Consider the following 18,583-nt stretch of genomic DNA (forward strand, 5'->3'; position numbering starts at 1 on the left):
GTGGATGCAGTGTGTTGGAGGTGGGCGAAGGGGTCCTCGGAAGGTTGTCAGGAGTCCTGATTGTGAGAGTAAGCTCGGAGGCGGAGGCGACGGAAGAAGTGTTCGATGTCACGGCGTGTATTAAATTCATTGATGCGTGGACGGAGGGGGATGAATGTGAGTCCTTTGCTGAGGACTGATCGTTCGTCCTCAGTGAGTGGGAGGTCCGGGGGGATGGTGAAAACTCGGCAGGGCTGGGAGCTGGGATCTGGTGTGGGTGTGGAACTGGGAGTGGGGTCAGAGCCAGTACCTGGAGTGGGTGTGATGGTGGGGGGAATGGGGGTGGAGGCATGAGCAGGGGTCCAGTCCTTTCAGAACACTGAATACTGAGAATCTCCTCCAACCATACCATCTTTGTAGGGATGTATGTAGCCAAATATCCGAAGCCCATAATTCTTCCATTTTGGCGAAACAGCAATCTTATTCACTGAGGTACGTGTCTGAAACAAAAAGACAACTTTTCATTCCTCATATTTATCCACCGACCGATGCAGGTACAGTAAAGCAAGACAACAGCCGATCATGCGACCCAAATTTCGAATGAACCTCAATGTCTTTATTCTTAAAACACAATAATGTAGGAGATATATTTTGTTTACAATAGTGACCATTACTTAATTAACAAAAGACAAACAGCTATATTGTACATCCGTCCACCAACACGCAAGACTGAAGCAAGAGAGCATGAGAAAATTCAGTAATTAGTCTTTGCATTGCCTACCCACATACTCCCAACATGGTTTATGGAGGGGGCCTGGAGACAATTAAGTGGCTGATTAATGTTCATTTTAGGGTTTCATCACACTGCTCTATAATAAACTTTCAAACTCAATGATCAATTAACACATGAAGGCGGTATTGTGGCTCAGTGGTTAGAACTGAGGTTTGATTCCTCGCGTGCAACTGCCTTGTCTGCATGGGTTTTCTCCCAAAGTTGAAAGCTGTGCGTATTGGTCATGTTAAAATACCTATAATGACCAGGGATCTGCAGGTTAGGTGGATTAACCATGGGAAATGCAAGGTTACAGGGATAAGGTATGAGATTGGGTCTGGGTAGGATGCTCTTCAGAGGGTCAGTGTGGACTTGATGGGCTGAATGGTCTCCTCCCAGACTGTAGGGATTCTATGTATTCCAGCTCTGATGATGGGGAGTGCCCATTGGGACACTTGTCAACTTTAGCTGACCGAGCTGGTGTCAGCACAAGGGAAGATGTGAATCTCCTTTGTGGATTTTCTGGATCCATCGGAGGCATGTATCTCTGAAGGTCGTTTCTCCCCTTGGCCTCTCAAGCCCAGCTCTGCTCACTCACCTACCCACCACCGGCCCAACAGCCCCACTTCCCCCTCCGCACCCAGACATCTCAAGACTTAATCTGGGCTCCTTGACAGGAGGCAAACTTCCTGGAGTGCCAGTAATGGCCACCATGCCAAGTGATGCTCCTGGCACTACAGACCAGCTGGCATGTCTGAGAGATGGGCTTTCATGGAAGAGAAGGGCAAATCTTCACCTCAAAACAATGAACACTGCTCGCAGTATTAAACCTCAGTGGCACAGTTGTTGCAACAGAGTGGGCACCCATAACCTTTGAGCCTGGCAGAGCTGGTAGGGATGTGGGATCCTATGCCTCCCTGTTCATACCATCTGATTGAAATATAGGATTTTATGACAGACAAGTGGTTAATTTTGCACCAGTTCTCTAAAGAACTAATCTCTCAGTCCCGCACCTCTGGATGCTGCCTATATGCTTTACATTCTCATAAACATCCTTAAATGACTGATTTGCCCTTTGTGATCTTGGTTGAGGGATACATATTGGCCCACCTCTTTCTCTCCATAATAGTGGCACTGGACTTCTACAAGCCCCTTAAGATGGCTCTATTAGTGCTGTTTTTCAAACGTAAACATCCCTGCAGTGCAGAATCCTACTACACTGGAACCTCAGGCTAAAGTCCAGGCCTTTCTGATCACTAGATAAGGTCACACCCAATTACGAGGGGAACATGAGGAAAGTTGTGCTTTCTGCATAGAATGGAAGAGAAAACGGAGCAAGTTACTCAGTGGTAATCCCGTCCACTTGCTGCAACCAGGCACAAATATCAGGTGCTGACAGAAACGTAGCAGTGAGTTAACTACCTCCACTCGTGACTGGGGAATTGTACACAGTGCAGGAGATATTACAAGAGGACTAAAATAGCACAGCACATTGGAATGAGGTTGCCAAATCATTCAGAGAAGTTCAGTAATCCTCATGTTCTTACATTTTGAATTTTTGCCTCGAAACCAGAAAAGAGATGGCATTGGTTGAAGGTCTAAATCTGCAGGTTACTTACATGAGGGTAAAGTGGAAAATGAATATTCTTCCGAAGCTGATAAATGGAAGAGCCACACCAATCCTCAAAAACATGAAGGTTCACTTTGCCTTTGTACTGCAAAATGAAAAGAAAGTCAACATTTATCATGGCATGCCAGTCTGAATGATCAAACGTACACGAGCATAGTCAGAACTACTACAGTACTGAGTTTTGTTTATTCATTTGCGGGACTTGGGCGTTGCTGGCTCACCAGCATTGCTAGCCCGTCCTTATTTGCCCTTGAGACGGTGGTGGTGAGCTGCCTTCTTGAATCGCTGCAGTCCACTTGCTGGGAGTTGACCCACAATGCTGGTAGGGAGGGAATTCCAGGATTTTGACCCAATGACTGTGAAGGAACTGAGGTATATTTCCAAGTCAGGGTGGTGAGTGGCTTGGAGGGGAACTTGCAGGTGGTGATGTTCCCAAGTACCCGCTGCCCCAGTCCTTCGAGACAGAAGTGGTCGTGGGTTTGGAAGGTGCTGTCTAAGGATTGTTAGTGAATTTCCTTGTTGCTTTAGAGAATACCCAGGGAGCCACACTCTTTCTAAATTCGCTTTGCTGTGTGTGGCTGGGTTTCTTTTGAGATGGAAGGCCATGGTAATGTTACTGGCTGAGAAATACAAAGGCCCAGGTTCATGTTGTGCAGATAGATTCAAATTCGATCACAGTAGCTGGTAAAACGCAAATCAAATTGGAAGCTAGATTCAGTAATGCTGACTATGAAACCATTATCAATTATCATTAAAAAAAAATCCCATCAGGTTCACTCATGTTCTTTGACTAAGGAATTCTGCTGTCCACGTCACTCTAGACCCATTCTTAACTCCCTGTTGAAATGGTGTGGAAACCAATCAGTTCAACAGCAATTAGGAGTAGGCAATTGGCATGCCATCTTGATGGGGTTTCTTGAATCAACCACCAATATACTACTGTCTGAGTATTGTTCTATGTCTTAGCTTATGCAATATATGTCACAAATAAAAGATTCTTGTTGAGTCAGATATCTTGAAGTTTATTAACAACAGGGAGGTGGGAGCCTAGTGGTATCATCACTGAACTGTTAATCCAGGCAATGTTCTGGGGACGCAAGTTCAACCCCCATCATGGCAGATGGTGCAATTTGAATTCAATAAAAATACAAAATTAAAGGTCTAACGGTGACCATGAATCCGTTGCCGATTGTCAAAAAAACCTATCTGGTTCACTAATGTCCTTCAGTGCCATCCTTACCTGGTTTGACCCACAAGTGACTCCAAACCCACTGCAATGTGGTTGACTCTTAATTGCCCTCTGGGCAACTAGGGATGGGCAATAAATGCTGGCTTAGCTGGCCCATATCCTTCTAAACCTATCCTATCCATGTCTTTGTCCAAATGCCTTTTAAATGTTGTTAATGTACTCACCTCAACCATTTCCGCTGGCAGCGCATTCCACATGCGTACCATCCTCTATATAAAAATGTTGCCCCTCACGTTCCTTTTTATTCTTTCCCCTCTAACCTTAAGCTGATGCCCTCTAGTCTTTGATTCCCTAACCCTGGGAAAAAGACTGAGTGCATTCACCTGATCCATGCCTCTCATAATCTCACACACTTCTATAAGATCTCCCCTCAGTCTCCTATGCTCTAAAGCAAAAAATCCTAATTGGGCCAACCTCTCCCTATAACCCAAACTCTTGAGTCCTAGCAACATCCTTGTAAATTTCTTCTGCACTCTTTTCAATTTAGTAACATTCTTCCTCAAGCATGGTGACCAAAACTGAACACAATACTCTAAGTGCGGCCTCACCAACATCCTGTATAACTGCAACATAACTTCCCAACTTCTATACTCAGTGCCCTGACTGATGAAGACCAATGTGCCAAAAGCTTTCTTCACCTCCCTGTCTACCTGTGACTCTATTTTCAAAGAACCATGCACCTGAACTCCAAGATGCCTCTGTCCCACTACATTCCTTAAGGCCCTACTATTCACCATGAACCTTCTATCTTGATTTGACTTTCCAAAATGCAAGACCTCACACTCACCTATATTAAACTCCATTTGCCATTTCTCGGCCCACTTCCCCAGCTGGTCAAAGTCCTGCTGCAATTTCTGATAACCTTCTTCACTATCCACGATACCGCCTATTTTAGTGTCATCTGCAAACTTACTAATCATGCCTTGTACATTCTCATCCAAACCATTGATATAGATAACAAACAGCAATGGGCCCAGCACCGACCCCTGAGACACTCCACTAGTCACAGGCCTCCAGCTCAACAGACATCCTTCCACTATTACCCTCTGCTTCCTACATTAAGCCGAATTGTATCCAATTTGCCAGCTCCCCCTAGATTCCATGCAGTCTAACCGTCCAGAGCAGCTTACCATGTGGAACCCTATCAAAGGCCTTACTGAAATCCATATAGACTACATCTACCACCATGTCCCCTTCAACCTTCCTCGTTATTTCATCAAAAAATGCTAACAAATTTGTGAGGCATGATCTCCCATGCACAAAGCCATGCTGACTATTCTTAATCAAATCCTGTCTTTCCAAATGTATGCGTATATTGTTTCTAACAATCTTCTAAAGTAACTTACCTATCACAGATGTTAAGCTTACTGGTCGATAGTTCCCAGGTTTTCTTTATAGTCCTTCCTGTATAAGGGCACAATATTCTCTACCGTCCAGTCTTCCAGGACCTTACCCATGCCTAATGATGATGCAAAAATATCAGCCAGGGCTCCACAATTTCTTCTCTAGCCTCTTGCAATGTTCTTGGATATATCTGGTCAGGACCAGGAGATTTATCCACCTTCATAATTCTAATACATCCAACACCTCCTCTCCTGTGATATGGACTGTCCCCAAGATATGACCACTAACTCCCCCAAGTTCCCAAGTTTTCATGTCTTTCTTCACAGTTAACATAGAGGAGAAATATTCATTGAGGACCTCGCCCATCTCCTGCGGTTTCACACATACATGTCCACTTTGGTCCTTGAAGGTTCCTATTCTCTCCCTAGTTATTTTTTTTCCTTTAATATACTTAAAGAACCTCTTTGAATTCACCCTAATTTTCTCACCCAAGGCTATCTCGTGACCCCTTTTCTCCCTCCTGATTTCCTTCTTCAGTAAACTTCTTTATCCCTGATATATATGCAGGGATTCCCTTGATCCCAGCTACCTAAACACAAGCCATGCCTCCTTTTTTCTGGTCAAAGCTTCAATATCTCATCATCCAGGGTTCCCTACTCCTGCCAACATTGCCTTTCACCTTCACAGGAACATACAGACCTTGAACTCTAGCTACCTCACTTATAAAGACCTCCCACTTGCCAGAGGTCCCTTTGCCTGCAAACAAACTATTCCAATCAACCCTGAAAGCTCCTTCCTATCTTCATCAAAATTCACCTTGCCCCAGTTTAGAACTTGAACCTATGGACCAGTTTTGTCCCTCTAGTGCTCTAGTCCCTAAAATTAATAGAACTATGATCACTGGTCCCAAAGTGCTCTCTCATTGTCACCTCAGTCACCTGTCCTGCCCTATTTCCCAAGAATAGGTCGGGTTTTGCCCCTGAGTAGGACCCTCTATATACTGCTTGAGGAAACTTTCCTGAAAACCCTTAACAAATTCCACTCCATCTAAGCCCTAAGTCCCAGTCTATGGTAGGAAAATTAAAATACCCTACTATGACAACTCTATTGCTTCTGCAAGTCTCCCCAGTCTCCCATTTCTCTAATTCCCGTTGACTATTTGGAGGCCTATAGTACAAACCCAGTGATGTCACCATCCCATTGTTATTGCTTAGCTCCACCCACAAAGCCTCACTAGATGATTCTTTAGTTATTTCATCTCTGATTACTACTATGATACTTGCCTTAATTAAAAATACAACTCCCCTCCCTTTTTCCCACCACCTCTGTCCCACCTAAAGCACCTGTACCCTGGCACATTAAGCTGTCAGTCCTGTCCCTCCCTTCGCAATGTTTCTGTAATGGCTATAATATTCCAGTCCCATTTACCTATCCATGCCCTGAGTTCATCAGCCTTACCTGAGAGCCCTCTTGCATTGAAATAGATGCAATTTAATCCTACATGCATTCCTTGCTCCCTGTCGTGTTCCAGCCTGACCTATCTCTTCACCTTACTATTTCTGATTACCATATCTCCTTCCAGCCTCACACTTGCCTCTCCGCTGTTAAGGATCCCACCCTCGCCAATCTAGTTTAAACCCTCCCTTGTAGCACTAGGAAACCAGGCCACCAAGATATTGGTCCCCCTCCAGTTCAGATGTAACCCGTCCCTTTTGAACAGGTCTCTTCTACCCCAGAAAAGATCCCAACGATCTAAAACTCTGAAGCCCTGCCCCCTGCACCTTTTCTTTAGCCATGCATTTATCTGCCATATCCTCCTGTTCTTACCCTCACTAGCACGTGATACTGGATGTAATCCGGAAATTACCACCATGAGGTCCTGGTTTTTAACTTTATTCCTAGCTCTATATAATTACTCCACAGGACCCCATCCCTTTTCTCTGAATGAATAACAAAAAAACTATCACAGCTGTATGTATAGTCTGGTTTTTGTGTTCACTGTGTACAATGGATACACGTAATTGACGATTGAACACATCACACTGACTGAGAGAGTGATTGAAGGCCTTTATACTGAAACCTCACAGAGCAGGATGCTATGTCATTGACTTATTTGGAATCCATGCAGCAACACATTCCCCTTTTCCCTTTAAAGAATGGGACCACTTCTCCAATAAGCTGTACAAGGATATGTTTAGGTACACAGTCACTGCGTCTTTAGATAACACTCTGTTGGAGCATGGAATGGCCAAGTTTCACCCTTGTACAGTTATCACACTTGATTGTGCAGATTCACTCTGCAGTGGGCTATCTGTCATAGGGGATGGGTGTATATCATTAGTCATGGACATGCTATTGTTTCCTGGCATGATATCTTCAGTACCTGAGTCCTCATTCTGTGTGACAGGAAACTGATTATACGCAGTTCAGATATTTTGCCTATTTCTCCACTGGCCTTGACCATTGATCATTACAATGACATACAACCTCGGCTAGGTACAACAAAGCAAAACCATTCCATTAACCCTTGCTCATGCTAAAATCTGAAACTCTAATATCTTGTCCCGATTCAAGCCTGGTTCTTTCCAACAGCATATCCTGTACATGTGGTTGGGTTGTGACAGTGTGGGAGGGAAGGACTGTGCGAATTTCTGTTCCACACTCTGGAGCTGCAAGGGTGAACCATTGTTTTAAGGAGTACCCCTTGAATTTAACATAGTTTTCCAAAGGTTTTGACAAAACACTTTATAGTTGAGTATCAGGGATTTGACTGTATGAATACTGCATTCTGTAAGATCACTCAACTGAAGGGAATGAGGAGAAGTGATAAATACACACCCCATTTATTATGCGTGTATTGGAAGGGTGCACCAGAGTGCTGCAGACATCTGTCAGCCATAATTTCTTGAGGAACATCAAACATTCCTAACATTGTTTGTTTATATATTTTTATTAATTCATGGGACACAGGTAATTGTGGCTGGGCTGTCCCCGCATGTCCTTGAGAAGTGGTGGTGAGCTACCTTGCTGAACCACTGCAATCTACATGCTGTAGGTAGTCCCACAATGTCCTTAAGGTGAGATTTCCAGGACTTTGACCCAGTGACAATGGATTCTGGGTAATCCAAGATGGAGGACTGGAAAAAAATTATGGCTGTGAGAGCTGCTGTTTTTTGAGGTATTTTAGATGTTGGAGCTGATTTCCTTGAATTCCAGGAGCGGTAATTACTGTTTTACATGCTGTGCATTGTTTTGGAACTTTGAGGGAGAAAAGATCAAAACAACGACACATTAAAAAGGAGGAAGAGAACAAAGACAGTGACCAAATGGTCAGGTAGAGAGAGGAAGAATCCTATTCTGTTATCTGACGCAATAGTGGATCCCACTGCCTTTGCTGTTTTGAGTTCAAGTATTTCAGGACATCAGAGTGTGTCTAAGAAAAGATTAACATGCAGTGAAATTCACAGCTGACCTTGGAGAAACCTGTGTAGGAGAGCTCACTGCACAGGAGCAGGTAAGTGCATGGTTTTTAATGTAACCTTGCTGTCTTCTTTTAATAGTGAGTAGAGTAGGTTGTTTTTGGTTATATATTTTATTGAGCTATGTCTCTTGATTAAAATTTAAAAATATAAAACATAGGTATTAAGTTAACCTGGAGCAGTGTTTATTTTACAGCAATAAGACTGTGCTATTTTCTGTAGATTGTTAAGGTGCAAAGATGACCTTCAGGAGAGTGGTATGCTCTTCCTGTCAGATGTGGGAGATTAGGGAGAATTTCCATGTTACTGATGATTATGTCTGCAGTGAGTATGTTTGTATCAGATTGCATGGAGTGGCTGTCAGAGGCAATAAGGAATTTACAGGAGCTGGAGGGGATGGTTGATGGCAGTTATAAGGAGAGAGAACAACCATAGATACAGCCAGGTAGTTGGGACAGTGCCTGGAAAGGTAGGAGACGGAGGCACGTAGTGCAGGAGTCTCCTGTGGCTATCCCCATCTCAAACAAGTATGCTGTTTTGGAAATGTACAGGGTGATGGACTCTCAGGTAAATGTGCAGTACAAACAGCCAAGTTTCTGGTACCAAGACTGGCTCTAATGTAACGAGGGGTGCGTCAGGTTCCAAGTCATCGATTGTGATAGGGGACTCTCTGGTTAGAGGCACAGACGCTCTTCTCTGTGGCAGACAGCGAGAAATCCAAATGGTGTGTTGCCTCCCTGGTATCAGGATCAAGGATAGCTCAGTGAGGGTGCAGAATATTCTCAAAGGGGAGAGGGCCCAGCAGGAGGTCATTGTACACATTGGAACTAATGACATAGGAAGAGAAAAGAAGGGAGAATATAGAAAGTTAGGCAAGAATTTAAAAAGGAAGTCTTCGAGAGTAGTAATATCTGGATTATTCCCAGTGCTATGAGCCAGTGAGGGTAGGAATAGGAGGATAGAGCAGATTAATGTGTGGCTGAGAAGGTGGTGCATGGGAGAAGGATTCATCTTTCTGGATCACTGGAATGTCTTCTGATGGTGAAGCGGCCTGTGTAAGGAGGAAAGATTGCACCTGAATTGGAAGGGAACTATATACTGGCAGGGAGATTTGCTTGAGCTGCTCAGGAGGGTTTAAACTAGTAAGGTGGGAGGGGAGTGGTGGGACTCAAGGCGTTAGTGAGGAAAGAGATCAATCTGAGACTGGTATAGTTGGGCAAAGAAGCGAGTCAAACAGTCAGGGCAGGCAGAAAGAAAGCAGAGAATGAGGTAAGACTGATAAATTAAACAGCATTTATTTCAATGCAAGAGGCATAACAGGACAGGCAGATGAACTGAGGGCATGGTCAGGAACATGGGACTGGGATATCATAGCAATTACAGAAACATGGCTCAGAGATGGACAGGATTGGCTGCTTAATGTTCCAAGATACAAATGCTACAGGAAGGATAGAAAGCGGGGCAAGAGAGGAGGGTGAGGGGTGTTTTTGATAAGGGATAGCATTACAGCTGTACTGAGGGAGGATATTCCTGAGAATACATCCAGGGAATGTATTTGGGTGGAACTGAGAAATAACAAAGGGCTGATAACTTTATTTAGATTGTACTATAGACCACCACCCCTACACCCCCCCCACCTCATCCCCTCCCACACACCCCCATCCCTCCCACACACACACATCCCTCCCACACACACATCCCTCCCACACACACACATGAGCAGGAAACTGAGAAACAAATTTGTAAGGAGATCTCAGTTATCTGTAAGAATAATAGGATGGTTATGGTAGGCGATTTTAACTTTCCAAACATAGACTGACACTGCCATATTGTTAAGATTTTAGATGGAGAGGAATTTGTTAAGTGTATACAAGAAAATTTTCTGATTCAGTACCTAATAGAGAAGGTGCAAGACTTGACCTACTCTTGGGAAATAAGGCAGGGCAAGTGACTGAGGTGACAGTGGGGGAGCATTTTGGGGTCAGTAACCATAATTCTATTAGTTTTAAAATACTGATGGAAAAGGATAGGCAGGATCTAAAAGTTGAAGTTCTAAATTGGGGAAAGGCCAATTCTGACAGTATTAGGCAAGAACTTTCAAAAGTTGATTGGGTACGGATGTTCACAGGTAAAAGGATGGCTGGAAAATGGGAAATTAGATAATGAGAGTTCAGAGACAGTATGATCCTGTTAGGGTGAAAGGAAACTCTGGTAGGTGTGGAGAATGCCAGATGATTAGAAAAATTGTGGTTTTGGTCAAGAAAAAAAAGGAAGCATATGTCAGGTATAGACAGCAGAGACTGTGTGAATCCTTAGTAGAGTACAAAGGCAATAGGAGTATACTGAAGAGGGAAATCAGAAGGGCAAAAGGGACATGAGATATCTTTGGCAAATAAATTAAGGAAAATACAAAGGGATTTTATGAATATATTAAGGACAAAGGGGTAACTAGGGAGAGAATAGGTCCCCTCAAAGATCAGCAAGGCAGCCTATGTATGGAACTGCAGGAGATGGAGGAGATACTAAATGAGCATTTTGTATCACTGTTCAATGTGGAGGAGGACATGGAAGGTACAGAATATGGAGAACTAGATGATGACATCTTGAAAAATGCCCATATTATAGTAGAGTAAGTGCTGGATGTCTTAAAACGGATAGAAGTGGATAAATCCCCAGGTCCTGATCAGGTGTACTGTAGAACTCTGTGGGAAACTAGGGAAGTGATTGCTAGGCACCTTGCTGAGATATTTGGATCACTGTTAGTCACAGGCAAGGTACTAGAAGACTGGCGGTTGACTAACATGGTGCTACTATTTAAGAAAGGTGGTAAGAAAATCCAGGGAACTATAGACCGGTGAGCCTGACATCGGTGGTGGGCAAGTTGTTGGAGGGAATCCTGAGGGACATGATTTACATGTATTTGGAAAGGAAAGGCCTGAATAGGAATAGTCAACATGGCTTTGTGCGTGGGAAATCATGTCTCATGAACTTAATTGAGGTTTTTGAAGAAGTAACAAAGAGGATTGATAAGGGCAGAGCAGTGAACGTGATCTATATGGTCATCAGTAAGACATTTGACAAGGTTCCTCATGGTAGACTGGTTAGCAAGATTAGATCACATGGAATACAGAGAGAACTAGCTATTTGGATACAGAACTGGCTCAAAGGTAGAAGACAAAGGGTGGTAGTGGTGGTTGTTTTTCAGGCAGGAGGCCTGTGACCAGTGGAGTGCCACAAGGATCAGTGCTGCGTCCACTGCTTTTTGTCATTTATATAAATCATTTGGATGTGAACATAGGAGGTATTGTTAGTAAGTTTGCAGATGACACCAAAATTGGAGGTGTAGTGGACAGTGAAGAAGGTTACCTCAGATTACAATGGGATCTTGATCAGATGGGCCAATGGGCTGAGAAGTGGCAGATGGAGTTTAATTTAGATAAATGCGAGGTGCTGCATTTTGGAATTGCAAAGCAGTGCAGGACTTATACACTTAATGGTAAAGTCCTAGGGAGCTTTGCTGAAAAAAGAGACCTTGGAGTGCAGGTTCATAGCTCCTTGAAAATGGAGTCTCAGGTGGATAGGATAGTGAAAGCGACATTTAGTATGCTTTCCTTTGTTGGTTAGAGTATTGAGTATAGGAATTGGGAGGTCATGTTGCAGCTATACAGGACATTGGTTCAGCCACTTTTGGGATACTGTGTGCAATTCTGGTCTCCCTCCTGCAGGAAGGCTGTTGTGAAACTTGAAAGGGTTCAGAAAAGATTTACAAGGAGATTGTTAGGGTTGGAGGGTTTGAGCTATAAGGAGAGGCTGAATACGCTGGGGCTGTTTTCCTTGGAGCATCGGAGGCTGAGGGGTGGCCTTATAGAGTTTTATAAAATCATGAGGGGCACAGATAGGGTCAGTATTCAAGGGTTTTTCCCTGGGGTGGGAGAGTCCAGAACTAGAGGGCATACGTTTAGGGTGAGAGGGGAAAGATTCAAAAGGAATGTAAGGGGCAACTTTTTCACGCAGAGGGTGGTGCGTGTCTGGAATGAGCTGCCAGAGGAAGTAGTGAAGGCTGGTACAAAAGACATCTGGATGGGTACATGAATAAGAAGGGTTTAGAGGGATATGGGCCAATTGCTGACAAATGGGATAAGATTACTTTAGGATATCTGGTCAGAATGGATGTGTTGAACCATAGGGTGAAGGAATGGTGACACATTTCCAAGTCAGGATGGTGAGTGGCTTAGAGGGAAACTTGAAGGTGGTGGTGTTCCCATGTGTCTGCTGCCATTGTCTTTCTAGATGGAAGTGGCCTTAAGTTTGGAAGATGCTGTCAGAGGATCTTTTGGTGAATTTCTGCAGTGCATCTCATAGATAATGCACACTGCTGATATTGGCAGAGGGAGTGGATGCTTGTGGAAATGGTACCAATTAAGCAGGCTGTTTTGTCCTGGATGGTGTCAAACTTCTTGAGTGTGGTAGGGGAGGCACCCATCCAGGCAAATGGGAAGTATTCCATCAAACTCCTGACTGGGCCCTTGTAAATGATAGAGAAAGTGAGGACTGCAGATGCTGGAGATCAGAGCTGAAAATGTGTTGCTGGAAAAGCGCAGCAGGTCAGGCAGCATCCAAGGAGCAGGAGAATCGACGTCTCGGGCATGAGCCTGAAGAAGGGCCCATGCCCGAAACGTCGATTCTCCTGCTCTTTGGATGCTGCCTGACCTGCTGCGCTTTTCCAGCAACACATTTTTCAGCCTTGTAAATGATGGACAGGCTCTGGGGAGTCAGGAGGTGAGTATTCCTAGCCTCTGACTTGCTGTTGTATACACTGTGTTTTCATGGTAAGTCTAGTGGAGTTTATAGTTAATGATAATCCCTAGAATATTAATAGTGGGGAATTTCACAATGATAACACCATTGAATGTCAACAGGCGGTGGTTAGATTGTCTCTTATTGGAGATGATCATTGCCAGACAATTATGTGGTGCGAATGTTACTTGCCACATGTCAGCTCAAGTCCGAATATTATCCAGATCTTGTTGCTTTTAATCATCGACTGCTTCAGTATCTGATGAGTTGTGAATGGTGTTGAACATTGTGCAATCATTGTGAAAATACCTAGAGTACAGCTATGAAAGATCAACAAGGCCTGGCAAGTAAAAAGGATCATCTGAGTGAACCCTGTGGCCAAAGAACATTGAACTGCCTTTCCAGACTTTCCCTCCCTCCAAAACATCAATTTTTTTGTGCATCTATGTCAGTTTGTGTATTAGTTCAGGGAGAGTTTCACAAGAGGGTCAGAGTTTATCTAGCAGAGATACATGTTGACAGTCCCCAGTTGATTATCTGAAGCAAGAATCTATTTACTTGTAATAAATAATAATTACTGTCATATGTAGAAGCCTGGTAAATGTTTTCTGTTAACCAGAATCTAGACTGAAATGCACATTTGGGATCCTTTGGATAATTCATTAAAACCTTTAACATTTGTGACGGCTCCAGGAACAAGGAGGTTCAATTTCCAGTGCACTAACTCAGTTGGTTGGATTGTTAAAATATATTATTCTGGAATTCGAAGTCAGTTACTGTTTAATCTTTGGATTGAGAGCAGGCTTCAGGCTGCCTCACGCACTCCATCTCTGCCTTCAAATTGCTGGATGGAATGCCTTTGCTTGCAAACTCGGTATCTGCTGTGCCCAGCTCACTGAGGAAGCTATTAATGGACAGTGATCATCAATTGACTCCATCTACACTTCTCGGAGGGCAGCCAACGAGGACTCCTCCCACTCCGGTTATAATCTTGTCCAACCTCTTCTGTCAAGCAGAAGATACAAACGCTCAAACACATGCCCCAACAGCTTCTTCCTCACTATTATTAGACTGTTAATGTTGATCTCTCTCTTTGTGCATCTTCTCTGTGGCCTTAACATGGTCTTCCTCGCTCTGTTCTATCACCAGTTGCACTTTGGTATTATCTGTCCGTACTGCACACCAAACAAACCACTTCACAAAATAAATCTTATCAAAAAATCCAGGAACTCACTTGAACTCATATTTTACCAAAAACTGTAAGTTATAACCGATCACCTCTCTTTTCCGGTCTTCCTTAATTTCCTGAGTGCATGGATGTGTTAACATAATAGGAAAGCAATGTCCTGCATTTTGACTGTTTTGTTAATAAACCCTATCTTTGAATCTATGTCAAAGATCTTTGAAATAACTCACAATAAAGATTGGAATCCAAAAACGAGGGTTTGGGGAATATCTGTTGCCCTCCATCAGTGAACAAAGAGTGAAGGGAGTAAATCAAACAATAAATAACTTTCTCACACCTAGGAGGGGAAAAGCAACTATTCTTTCCATCCCATTCCCACTTGGCCTGTGACATAAGGTACTTAAACATTCGGAACACCTTGGCTTGTTGCAATTCAATTTTAGTATGCTTTATATTGCTGTGCTTTTATTGCCTTTAAATGAAACGTTATTATTTATGGTTCGCTTCAGCTTTTCTTCAGTTCTTCTGTAACACACTGATAAAGTTCCCTGGCTTTCATCCCCTGAATCCCACCTTCAATTCAATGACAATAAAATTACGATCAGATATAAGTACACTGGAATTCTTCCCAGGGATTGGTCAATATTAAACTCCTTTCTGGCATCACTGAAAACTGAATTAGCCAGTCACTTATTGCATTGCTGATTGTGGGATCTTGCTGTGTGCAAATTGGCTGTCACCTTTTTGATGCATTATAACAGTGACTGCACTTCTAAACAACTTTATGAGCTATGAAATGCTTGAATCACAGAATCCCCACAATACGCAAGCAGGCCTTTAGGCCTATCAAGACCTTCTGAAGAGCATCCCGCTGAGACTCACCACCCCCCCCCGCCCACTCTATTCCTTCTATACCATGCCTAACCCAGGTTGTCTCTACATCCCTAGTCACTACAGGGCAATTTAGCATGACCAATTCACCTAACCTGCACATGTTTGAATTGTGGGAGGAAACCCATGCAGACATGGGAAGAACGTGCAAACTCTACACAGCCAATGGCCAGAGACTGGAATCAAACCTGGGTTTCTAGCGCTGTGAGGCAGCTGTGCTAACCACTGAGCCACCATGTCACCCTTTGGATAGCCAAAGACAGTGAATTGTGCTAATGTCGCCTTTCCAGGTAGAAACAAACCAACTTTGTATAACCTGGGTTTATCTCGGAGGTTAGTGCAGATTTCTGAAGGTTTCACTCCGACGCATTATAAACAGCAACAAATCCATGAGGTCAAAACACAAGAAAATTGAGATCAGTGCAGAACTGAGCCATTAAATGCCACCTGATGTAGCAGCAACATAACAACATGCATTAAAGAGAAGTGGATGAACAAGGGCCTATATGAGATGGCATTCAGCTCACCACTGAGCAGAAGGCAAACTAATAAATTAATGAGCTTTGCAGAAGGCACAAGTCTTATACAGAAGCTCTACAGCATGTGCCTAATAATTTGAAGTCAATGGTGGCAGCACAGCAGCGCGGTGCACAGAGTGAGGTAATTACTATTAGAGCCCCAACTAAGAACACAGCAGCTATTATATTTGAATGCACCACCAAGAGCTAATTAACGTAGGCAGGCAAAGCAGAGAAGTGGACAATTCTATTTATATGAATAAGCAGGAAGTGGCTCCAAATGAGTGAATCTGCTATTATATAAGATCCTTATGATTTATTTTTGGTGACAGTTCAAGTTTTTTTTTGAAACAGTAAATGTCTACAGCTCCTGAAGTCACCTTAGTGGAGCCTACAAAATCTAGATATCATGTGTGGATGCCGGGATTAAATCTGCACCACCATGCTTACTGGTCAGCCAGGTGGCTGATGTGCGTAGAAAGGCAACATAAGATGTTCCAAAGCAATCAACGCAGGAGTAGTAAAACCAGAAATTGCTGGAGTAACTCAGAAGGTCTGGCAGCATCTGTGGAGAGAGAGAGAGAGAGAGAGAGAGAAAAGTTAATGTTGTGAGTTCACTGACCCTTCTTCAGTACCCACAGTTCTTTGTTTTATTAATGCAGGAGTATCTTCTGTTCGCCTGCTATGAAGCACACTTTCGAACTTGGTGGATGGATTTTCCAAGGAGTGTCAGTCTACTCCACCTTTATGAAACAATTAAGTTCTGCATTTCCGACAGGAATTTCCAATTGGGGCTCCATCGGAAATGCACAGCCGAACTTCCACTCTGAGAGGCTCCTTATAGCAGAGAATAAGCAGGGTGGGGAAAGCCATTTCCCTTCTTCAAGCAGTCAGCTGCCGTATTCTGTAATTCAAAGGTCCAGCATCACAGAGAGTCACTGTGACTGCTCCTGTGACAAGTGTGAAAGTAGAGTACTGGGAGGGATGGGTAACAGGTAGATAAGGAGGCAGGATGCCAGGGTGCCTGGTGGGCAAAGTACTAGGTAAGGACATAGTGCCAGCTAAATACATTTTCAGGTGGATAAGGTGGCAGGTACATAGGGTGACAAGTAGGTAGTATGGCAAGGTGGCAGCAGTAGGGTTCCAGGCTGCAAGATGGCAAAGAGGCCAGCTAAGTGATGGAGTAATTAGCAAGGATCGGAGTTGGTGGGAGATCCATGCTAATATGGATCCACTGGTGGGAGGATGCTGTTGGGTCCAGTCAGGAGTGCATCAAGTCCCACAGTTTGTGGGTGTTGGGGTGCGGGGAGCAAAAGGTAGTTGTCAGGTCCAGTGGCAGGGCATATTGGTACAGGTTCGGCAGGTGGGGTGGTTCTGGATCTGCAATAAAAAAGCTGTCTTTCGGTGACCACAGCCAATTGTGTTCAAAATCCATTTGGTTCCCTAATAGGCTTTAGGGAAGGAAATGTGCCATCCTTACCGGTCTGGCCTACATGTGACTGCAGGGCCACAGTATCGCAATTAACTCTTAACTGCCCATTGGGCAATTGGGGATGGCCAACAATTGGGAATGGCCAACCCATCTAGCCAGTGTTGCCTAGGTCCCAAAAAAACAATTGTTTTAAGAAAAAGAGAAGCTGACGGAAAAGACTGAGCAAGTCTGGTAGCATCTATGGAGAGAGAAACAGAACAGAGCAGACTGAGCTGACTTCTGGGATAAAGCAGTTGCCTTAAAGGTTCAGCAGGCTGGATCTTTACTCACTGGAATTCAAACGAAAGGCAAGTGAGTTTATTGAAACAAAGAATTCTGAACTGGTTTGTTAGGGTATTTGCTGTAAGATGATTTCCCCTCATGGCTACAGGTCTCCCATTTAAGAGCAGGATGAGGAAGAATTCATTTTCTGAGGGCATCATTTGTCTTTTGAATTTTCTATCCCAGAAAGCAGTGAAGGTTGGGTCATTTAAAACTTCAAGGCTAAATGAGACAACGTTTCAATCCGCATGTTCATCAAGGGTTATGGGGAGCAAGTAGAAAAATGAAATTAAAGTTCCTCACAGATCAGCCATGATGAAGGACCAGGCTCAAGGGCCAAAGTTCTTACCCCTATTGTTTAACATTCCTACAAACTTATAGAAGACAGGAAATCCAGCGAGAAAAAAGAGTTGGTGTTGCAGTATGAACATACATAAGAACACACCAGTTAGGAGCAGAAGGCAGCCATTGTGAGTGGTAATGGGAAAGTCAAGAAATATAAACTTGAGGAAGTGCAGAAATAGCAGGGTGATGAAAAGCTGCAGTCTGAAAGCAAAACCATAAGAAAGAAAACCTGCAAATGGATGGGAAATAAAACAGAGGCAGAGGTTACGATCTGAAGTTGAACTGAAGACTGGTTCCAAAAGACTGTTAAGTGCCCAGTCAAAAGATATGGGACGATGCCTCAAGGTTACACAAACCTTTGCTGCTGTAGGACAAGAGCTGAAAATGTGTTGCTGGAAAAGCGCAGCAGGTCAGGCAGCATCCAGGGAACAGGAGAATCGACGTTTCGGGCATAAGCCCTTCTTCAGGAATGAGGAAAGTTTGTCCAGCAGGCTAAGATAAAAGGTAGGGAGGAGGGACTTGGGGGAGGGGCGTCGGAAATGTGATAGGTGGAAAGAGGTCAAGGTGAGGGTGATAGGTCAGACTGGGGTGGGGGCAGAGAGGTCAGGAAGAAGATTGCAGGTTAGGAAGGCAGTGCTGA

The 18,583-nt window shown here is 43.8% G+C and overlaps 1 protein-coding gene across 5 annotated transcripts in view; it reads right to left on the reverse strand.

Moving 5' to 3' along the window:
* The window catches only part of LOC122557945 (N-acetyl-beta-glucosaminyl-glycoprotein 4-beta-N-acetylgalactosaminyltransferase 1-like), a 667,804-nt gene that overhangs the window by 298,293 nt on the left and 350,928 nt on the right, over nucleotides 1-18,583 (reverse strand). For all 5 annotated transcript variants that reach the window (XM_043706193.1, XM_043706198.1, XM_043706197.1 and 2 more), the window contains exons 4-5: nucleotides 2,371-2,466; nucleotides 389-479 (exon numbers count right to left, since the gene is read on the reverse strand). In XM_043706193.1, coding sequence (XP_043562128.1) covers nucleotides 389-479; nucleotides 2,371-2,466 — 187 coding nt within the window. The remainder of the gene's footprint in view (nucleotides 1-388; nucleotides 480-2,370; nucleotides 2,467-18,583) is intronic.

This window comes from Chiloscyllium plagiosum, chromosome 16, assembly GCF_004010195.1.
Source record: "Chiloscyllium plagiosum isolate BGI_BamShark_2017 chromosome 16, ASM401019v2, whole genome shotgun sequence".
Lineage (NCBI taxonomy): Eukaryota > Metazoa > Chordata > Chondrichthyes > Orectolobiformes > Hemiscylliidae > Chiloscyllium > Chiloscyllium plagiosum.